Raw genomic sequence first — 9905 nt, 5'->3', positions numbered from 1 at the left:
GCTGATTTAATTAATTTTCGATGATTGTAACTTATTTGTTAAGCTGATTCTTATAGGTTGAAACTAATATTTAGTATGAGTAGTTTTAGTAATAAACTATAATTAAGTGTTACTGATTATAGTTTATATTCTAACAAACATAAAATTTTTACTAGTTGGTTGATTTTTAGTAATTGTAATTTGTGACTGATTTTAGTAAAGAATAGATCATGGACAAATTTGTATGTTTGACAAATTGATGTCTTATGTTTGGTTATATTAATTTTGCATGATATTCGGTCCCAAATTACTATATTTTGGGTTCATGTCAATTGCAATTATCTACTTTTTTTTATTTTTTTTTATTTTCTCATAAGCAATATTCACAGAAATATAAAATTTGAATTTTTTTGATGAGATATCATTTTATTAAATAATAAAACTAATTGAAAAATGGGTATTAAAAGCATTAAAAATACAAAATACAATTAGTTTAAAAATATAGTGACCACAAACATTAAAAAAATATTAAAAGAAGGTTAGGAAAAAATATGTGAGAATCATAGATATTATAAAAATATTAAAATAAACTTAGTAAAAAAATATGTGAAAACGATAAGCATTAAATAATTTCATGTCTCATTTTCCTACAATAATTCCAAGTATTAATTAACCATAAATAATCCGACGTATTTATAGTTCGTTTCCGATGGCGTTGTTGCATGTTAAACAACCGGTTATAGTCATTTCTTGTCTGTTAGTTTGCCATTCTTCTTTCCATTTATATCTTCTTCCTGCCATGATATTTCCTCCATTAAAATCAGAAAACAAACCATTCTTTGTATCATTTAAAATTTCAGAAAATTAGTCCCACCATCCCCCTAAAGCATTTAGTTCCGCAACGCTTTTTCTCTCCTCTCCTATTACTTACATCTCTTTGGACAACCCTCACTACTTCAACCAGCCTCATACCAAATCTGACTTGTTAGCCCATTATTTTTTTGCTTTCTACTTCATATTTAACCAATTTCGTAAAGAAAAATCTCCTGCTAAAACATGTTATTACTCTGAAAATTTTATTCCTAATTTATTACCTAATAAGTTCTTTCATAATAGACGAGCCGAATAAAAGATGATAGATAAATAAATGCTCTAAGCAACTACAAACTGAGTGAGCGTCAATACCATCATGCAATTACCAAATAATCAAGTGGATGTAAATTGTAAACTAATAGAGTATAGAGTATATGATTGTTGTATATAGACATCAGTGTCATCTTTTTCAGCTAAGTCTATCACAATTTCAATTTTTTCATGATTATCAATGGTAAATATATGGATATTTTACGGAAATAATGTTTTATTGTAGTGTATATAGAGGGTTATTTTATAGAAACACAGTATTAGCTGGAAGAATTGGGCAAATAAAAGAAACTTCAATTAACTTGATTTGCTTCTACAAACTCAAAGTTTTAATAGAATGGCGTGACTGCGTGAGGAAGAAACAAATTTGATTTTTAAAAATTTTTTTGTAATATGTTTGTAATTTATCTTTTTTTATATTCAAAATGACTTGCTACAATAGGTAGCAGGTCACCCGAGTGAAGGCAAAGACCCTCCTAAGTTCGAATTATTCATGGTTAATCGTTAGTTGAGATTATTGTAGAAAGATCATGAATAGGTTGAATTATTTCTTCTAAATTTTCCTTTTTTTAATTGAGATGACTAAGACTAATTTTGTCCAAAAAGAATATAACAAATGAAAAAAGAAAATAGAAGTATCAAATAAAAATGAGAAGAATATCCATTTTCAAATTTAATTGCTTTGAATTACTTTCTTATGAGTTACTAACTACCGTTTTGATTGGCTCAATTTTGCACGCTGTTGTTAGTTGACTTGTTACTAATTGGTGATTGTCTGACGGCTATTTTGAATACTTTCTCTTTTCCATTTTATTTTAATGAAGATTCAAAAATTATGCATTTAATCTTAGTAAAAATTACGTGGAACAATTCAATTTTTTCATGATTTTTCTACAATAATCTCACTTGTTTATTGATTAATCATGAATAATTTTAACTTTAGGGGTATTTACCTAAAGTATGCTTTGATAACCCGATGACCTACTATAGTAGGTAATTCACCAAAAAAATTAAATTGAAAATTAATGTAAAATTAGAGAAAATTTTTAAAAATTCACATAAAAATTCTGAATAATTAAACAAATAAGAATTTTTTAAAATATTTTTTTCACAATTTTTTCGACATTTTATTTAATTATCATTTTTTTAAAAAAAACTTGTTATAACAAGTCATTGGATTACCGGGTTCACTCTAGGAAAATACCCTCTAAAATTGAGATTATTTATGCTTAATCAATAGGTGGAATTATTATAAGAAAATAATGAAAAAATTGGATTATTCTAGATAATTTTTCCTTAATCTTATTATTTTCTGTCTAATTTTATCTATGTATTTTTTTACCCATTTCTATTGAATTTGCATTATTTTTCATTTGGGTTCATCCCACTTAATTTACATCATAATTTTTATTTTTGAACAATAATTTGTTATTTTCTTTTAATTTCATCTATATATTTTAACTATCTTTTAATTTCTTCTACACAATTTATTCTCTCTATATTTCTTACAACTTTCACAAAAATAAGTAAAATAACCCAATTAGTTTCTGACGCAAATTAAAAAGAACTGAGTAGTACTATTCAGTTGTGGTGTCTTGGAAATTGAGATTTGAAATCCAGTAATAGTATTGGGTCATTAACTATTCCAAATGGGTACAAACAAACCAGTGAAATACGCTGTGGTAATCACATATTCACTGATTGAATCAATTTTATTTGATTTGATTTTATTTGAAGTTGATTAAATCCATGAATGATAATTGTAATTTGTACGTAGGTTGATGCATTTACCCCGATTGAGTTTAAGGGTAATCCTGCTGCTGTTTGCTTATTGGAGGAACAAAAACAAGATGTTTGGCTTCAGTCACTTGCTACTGAATTTAACCTCTCTGAGACTTGTTATCTCACCCCTCTTTCTCTTTCTGATTCCGCTCATCCTAGGTTTCATCTTCGTTGGTTTACTCCTGTTACTGAGGTCCTTTTCTTCCTCCTTTCTTTGTTTTTCTACTTTATTTGGGTCTTATGGTGCAAATTCATAGGGACTGAGGGAGTATTTTGTACTAGAAGAAAGATAATGCTAGAGTAAAGTGTTGAGATTGCTTGTTCCACGTCGATGGATTAAAGATGGTGTGTAAACTTTTTAAGTCATTAGTGCCCTTCCTTTCATAGCTATATCTACATGGTTTTGGGACGGTTTGGCTTATGAAGTATGTGCATCTCGTGTTTTCCCGATTCAATGCTAGTCTTGACAATAAGTCCATGCAAATCTTGTGAAGCCTTTCTGATCTAGTTATAGTGGCATGATTCTTGCAATTAATGATCAATGTTTTATGTATTTAAGTGAAATGAAATTGGGGACATTTACACTTGAAATGAAAGCCTCAAAGAGGTTCAACAATGAAAAACAAAATAAAAATTAAAGCAAAAGATGAACATAAGTGTTTATGAGGTATCTTGGGTACCTGCCCTCAAATGTAGTTTATTAGTCCCTCCTATTCACTTTGTCCCATTTGGTTTTTCAGCACTATTCATCAATCACTCTTATCATGTGTTTTGTGTTTAATCTATAAGTTAAAACATATGCAAATGAGATCTTGTTAGATTCGTCTTATTGTAAATTTATTAATATCAACTTTTTATAATTTTTACTCAAACACAAGTAGAGATATTTATGATTGAAAATATGCATCGGCAAATGTGCCAAAACCAAATGGGACATTTAAAGTGAATAGAAGGGAGTATTTTGAATTCAACAATTACGATGTAATAATAAACCTCCCCTTATCTTGAGAACAATTCTCTCAAGATCACAAAATGCTTAAACAATGATGAACACTCTCAAGTTTCAATCAAAGTAAAGCTCTCTCTCAGTATGTGTTTCTGGTGCCCTTTGCTCTATGAATGATACTCCCTTTTATAGAGAAGGTGAGTATCATTCTTAGAGTCACACTTTAATGCACCATAAAACACAATTATATCACACAATTAACATACCAATTAAGTATGACAATACACATCACAATAAACAAGCATTAAACAAGGAGTTACACAACCTTTCAATGCCTTTCAAGTGGCCAAACTGACCAAAAAGGAATCCGAGGTACAGTGCTCGAACGAGCACTTAGTTCAGAACCCACCTGCACTTTAGTGCCTTGAACGAGCACACCTCTCCAGCCCACTTTTGACTTAGTTTTCATGTTGCCTTGTTCGAGCAACCTTCATACCATGCCTTGCCTTGTTCAAGGCATGGTTCCACCCTTTAGTGAAGCCTCATTTGCCTCACATTAAACACCTCATCGATCGTTCCAAATCTTAAACCATTCACATATGACACATCCTTATCGTTCCTCTCCAAAATACAAGACAAAGTATGTTCGATGAAGTGTTCAAAGTTAACGTCATTGTTATGAATATTGGCACTTGCTTAACAACACTGTGTTTGGATTGCAAATTAGGAGAGAAAAAAAATGACGGGAAGGGGAAGGGGAAGGGGAAGGGAAGGAAGGAAAAGGAAAGGGAGGGGTACAAAGGAAGAGTACATCTTGTTTGTTTAGGAGGGATGGGAAGGGAAAAGAAAGAAAGTATTTTCCGTCTAAATCTTTTCACTTTAGTAGAGATTATATTCTTAATAAAATTTGTCCATGTTTTCGCTTCAAACCCATCCCCTCCCAATTCCTCTCTTTCGTTTTTGCTATCCAAACAAGAGATCATTTATCCTTCTAAATCCCTCTTCTTTCTTATCCTGGATTTCTCTCTATCCAAACACAGTGTTAATGTCTATTTTTGATGGAGCTAAACTGCTAAAAATCTATGATTTTTTGGTTTTGGATTATTATGGGCTATTGTAAAATGATTAGTTACATCATGATTTATGTGCACTGTTTATTTATGCTGAGTTATAAATGATGTTTTCTAGCTTGCTTGAATCGGAAACTGCCTTTTTTGCGTTTGCAAGGGTAAGCTAAGGTTGCTTACATCCTAGCCCCCAAATCCCGGCTAGGTTGGAGCCACTTGACGACATTAGAGAGACCGATACTGGAGACTTTCCTAACTAATGAACAAAACTATGGAATGCTGGCTATCGAATAATGAAACTGATCTAGGATTGCGATTTGCTAAACCTTGCAGGTCAAACTCTGTGGTCACGCAACCTTAGCAGCTGCGCATTATTGTTTCACATATGGCTTAGTGAAGGGAAACACTGTAGAATTTTCGACAATCTCTGGCATCTTGACGGCCAAGAGAGTGTTTGAACCGAAAGGGTCTGGCTCACCCGAGTCTGAAAATGTTGAAGTGAAACAACCATACTTAATTCAATTAGATTTTCCTGCACCTGCAGTGACTGATTGTACTATGGAGGAGACCTCATTGTTATCTAAGATACTAGGTCATGCTTCTGTGATTGACATGAAGAAAACCGCGTTAGATGATCTCTTAGTATGTCAAATTCTCTTCATTGTCTCAATTTAACTATCTGATTTTGATCAGTTAGCATTAAGTTTGTTTCTAAGTTGATGATGTTTTCTCTTAACTTTCTTAGGTTGTCTTGCCTTCATCAGAAGACGTTATAGATGCGTGTTTGGAACTCGAGGAAATCAAAAAGTTGTCTGAAAGGGGCTTGATCATATGTGCTGCTGGGCCATCTGGATCTGGTTTTGATTTTTTCAGTCGATTCTTCGCTCCAAATTTTGGAATCGATGAGGTAATTATCACTTTCAATTTGTCTAGATTTCCTTCAGATAAAGCTCATGCTAATTTACCAGTTGCATACTTGCATTGTACTAGATGAAATGTTTGCAAAGCTTTTTGTAGTGATTGTATAACTTGATCATACTGAATTAGATACAATGAAGTTTTATGTAGGTCATCAATTTTGTGCCCATGCTTGATGGAGTCATCGTTATTTGATTTCTGATCATAATGGACTATAGTAAATGACTCGTACATATGCACTTTTAATATATGAAGTTGTTGTTGCTGTTTGTTATCAAGGGTCGGTTTATGCAAGGAGAAGGTTGCATAAATCCAACCCTTAAAAACCCACCTAGGCTTGAGATGATTTTTGTTATCAACGGTCAGTTTTCACACGATAAAGTTGTATACATCCGGCCCCCATATCCCACCTTGGCTTTAGATGATGTTTGTTAGCAATGATCAACTTTTATTACTCACTGAAACTATCACCTCTTATCAAGTTATGCTGTGCTTTTAACACGAATGTTCGATGCTTACAGTATCGATCACTTTCTGTTCCCTCTTTCTACTCTAATTTTGACGCCGAAATCTGGTTTTTCTGAATGATCCTCCATATCTAATATCCAGCTGTATTGAATCAAGTTAAGGTAGTCTTAAGAATAGTGCAGTTAACAGAATGTGTATCATAATCCAGGATCCAGTTTGTGGAAGTGCTCATTGTGCTTTAGCAGTTTACTGGTCCAAGAAGCTGGGAAAGTGCGATCTACACGCATATGCGGTATACACTCCAGCCCCGCCACCCATCCTTGTCGATCTGCTCGTTGATTTACCTCTTGCACTATTTTTCTCATTTCCTTTCCTTTTTTGGCTACAGGCATCACCTCGAAGTGGAACTTTGAAGCTGCAGTTAGACGAGCAAAACGATAGAGTTAAACTGCTGGGGAAAGCCGTTACTGTGATGGAAGGCTCTATTCTGGTGTAATATGAAATGGCTCAAAATGTCTATATTGAAGAAACTATAAAGTATTTTTTCTTCTTAATAAAGATTCACAAGTACTTGTTGCCCTACCAATTGATGTATTATGTGATGGAACCTCTGTATGTTTGAGTGAGTGAATTTCCAAGGTTATATCTGTAATAAACAAAATGAATTACAATTTACAACATGTGCTCATCTAAGCCTTGTAGTCGCTTGCCTGATCATGTGATACCCCGAGTTAAGTTTTAAATTTTGATTAATAGACTATCCATATTAAAAAGTGTATCTTCTTTTTAAGGAGCTTGTTTGCTAAGAACTCCACAGCAGTCTTAGGATGGGTGACCTTCTGGAAAATTTTCCGTGGTGCGTGAGTGAGGTCAAATTGTGCTGAAAGGAGTTATGTTGGTCCGTGGGAACAATCACAATCTTCATGGGTCGTCACTGGCAGTCTGATGGGACAGGGGTGTTATAGACCAATCACTCAGCTAACTGAGCACAGTCTAGCTTGCTCAAGCACGCTACTACTCAAAACTAGAAAGCTACTTGTGAGCTGCTCGCACAAAATATGTGTGTTCTCAGAAGCAAACTTCTATAGCTGCTCATCCGAGCCATCCGCTCCATCAAAGCCTAGCTCACGCAACACGACGCATCCAATGTAACACCAATGCATTTACCGAACATACGGAGTTATAGAGACAAAAGTATATGTGGTCTGTGGAGTAACTCTACTTAAATTACACAACAGTGAACAGATCACACCAAATATCAAACAATAAGAAAATGTGCTGCAATTGATACGACCCAATTACATGTTTTCCACCATTTCCAAACACTTTAGTTAATTGCTAATCTATTTGTGGGATAGACAATCCAACCGGTGTTAACCTTAAAGTGATGGTATTCAAGCATATACCGATTAGGCAACCATTAGAACACCTCGATTAGCTTGCCAAAATTAGAAGTCACACCTAAGCGAGTTTAGTGTAAGGTGCAACTGCAAGCGTGCTAAGAGCATACCCACTCGTGATAAAAAAAAAAAAAAAAAAAAAAAAAAAAAAAAAAACATCAATTTTATTTTGGAAAAATTGTCCTTAGTAATCTCATATTTTGCCCATTTACTGTCAATAACCCTAAATATTGATTACTTCTAAATAATCTAATATTTGTATATTTTTTGCTGACAGCACCTCTTGCCACATTTTAACTTGTTATTGTAGATACGTATCGAAAAAGAGGAGTAGGGTTAGACCAACGAAAAAGCATTAACAAGAAGAAAAAATGAGTATGACGTCTAATAAATACCTACAATAGCCGATTAAAATATGCAAAAAGGTGTTGTCAGCAATAAATATAAAAAAATTGGATTATTTAGAAATAATCAATAGTATGAATTATTCACAGTAAATAGGTAATAAATGGATTATTGAGGACAATTTTTCATTTTATTTTTAATGTTTTTTTGGTCATCTCAGGTGAAAAAAGTTATCACTAATCCACCTTGACCAAAACGTTATCGTTAATTTTTTCTCTCCTACAACATGTTGGTAACTTGGTATGTTTCTTATTTTCATTGTGATGAATATATGCAATATACGTGTCTTTATAGAGAAAAAAGTTATAAATTTTTATTTTTATTTAATTTAAAAAATTTTAAAAATAACAGAAAATTTGAATGATTTGCCTAAGTAATGTTGAAAAATAAAAAAATTCTCAATTTGGGGTTCACCAAAATTTATTTTCCAAACTAGTGTTTATCAAGAAAAAAAATTAATTAAATCTATTTGATTGTGGTTTGGGAAGTTCCAGACCTCTTAATTCTCTCCCAAACAAAACTAAATCAAAATTAAATTAATTCCAATTCCAACAGCAAGCCTATTTATTTTTCTCAAATCCCTAAACTAAACATTTGTAAGATTGACGACGAGGGACTTGAAGAGACTGACGAAAACCACCATCCACGCAAACCGTCGGCTTCCCACCACAGCCGCCACCTATACCAATCACCGCAGTCTAAATCCACTGTTCTAATTGAGATTCTTTTTTCATTGTGCATTGGAGGTAATTTTCAGATTTTCATCTATTTTTTATCGTTCTTTATTTAAATATAATGGTTATTGTAAAATTAGGGATTTGCATATTCAATGTATTTTTTTAAAATTTAAAAACTCACTTGATTTTCCATGATAGATCACAAGGATGATGCTAACAACAGATCACAAGGATACGCTATCTTTGACTAATATTTTTATTGATTTTAATTTTTGGACTTGATTAAGATTTTTTGTTGTATGTAGAAGTTTTTTTTGGATATTCTACTCTTTCTGTAAGACTTGTGGGATTTTTCTAATTTGTTTAACGCATATATTTGCTTGACAAAATAGTTTTATCCTCTTGCAAGTTTGAAATTACCAAACCAAAAAATGTAGCTTAGTAAAACTATTTTATTATATGAACACCATTTCGAGTATTAAGTTTTAAAGAACACAAAAGTTGAAATTTTTTTATTTTTCAACCTTAATTAGACAAATCATTCAGAAAATTTCGTAGACTCATTATTTTCACATGGTTTGAGGAAAACATTTGTTCATGGTTATTTTGACCATCTCATATTCAATTTTTGAGCACCAATGCGATCTATAATCAGTGTTATTTTGATCACCATTGGATATAATCTAAGTTTCACTAGTTTATCAAGGTAGTACATGTTTTTGAAGAACTTGACTACATAACTATGTATCGAGATACCCCTTGACCCGATGTAGTAACTCAAAAAGTCTTTAGGGTGGTTTAAAAGAGGAGTAAAGCTCAAAAATCTCGTCACATCGGAGTCTTCCTCAAAGAAGGCACCCCTTGATCACATCCCAAGCTTTAGATATATATTAGTAAAGGACCTGGAGGACGGTTTGGCAACACAGCAAACCATGGCACGCAACATGAGGGAATGCTCTTCGACAATGTCTACTTTTCGGTTAAGATTAGGTATAGTGCACAGAAAGGAGGAAGGAACAGCATCGAGTACAGTAGCAATTAGTCCTTTGAGTGATTTCGCTTCGAGAATTGTTGCTATAAAAGTTAGACAAAGCGTAACAATATAAAGTGTTTGAGCCTT

General features: G+C 32.8%; 1 protein-coding gene across 1 annotated transcript; it reads left to right on the top strand.

Annotated features, from left to right (window-relative positions):
- The first annotated feature begins 2633 nt into the window (after positions 1-2633).
- On the top strand, positions 2634-7020 carry LOC130813711 (uncharacterized). The gene is made up of 6 exons (XM_057679558.1): positions 2634-2804; positions 2900-3097; positions 5251-5559; positions 5663-5824; positions 6512-6595; positions 6692-7020. The coding sequence occupies exons 1-6, from the start codon at positions 2772-2774 to the stop codon at positions 6797-6799; spliced, it is 894 nt and encodes a 297-aa protein (XP_057535541.1). The 5' UTR covers positions 2634-2771; the 3' UTR covers positions 6800-7020.
- Positions 7021-9905: the final 2885 nt, after the last annotated feature.

Source organism: Amaranthus tricolor, chromosome 5, assembly GCF_026212465.1.
Source record: "Amaranthus tricolor cultivar Red isolate AtriRed21 chromosome 5, ASM2621246v1, whole genome shotgun sequence".
Classification (NCBI taxonomy): domain Eukaryota; kingdom Viridiplantae; phylum Streptophyta; class Magnoliopsida; order Caryophyllales; family Amaranthaceae; genus Amaranthus; species Amaranthus tricolor.
This window is presented reverse-complemented; position numbering and strand designations above follow the sequence as displayed.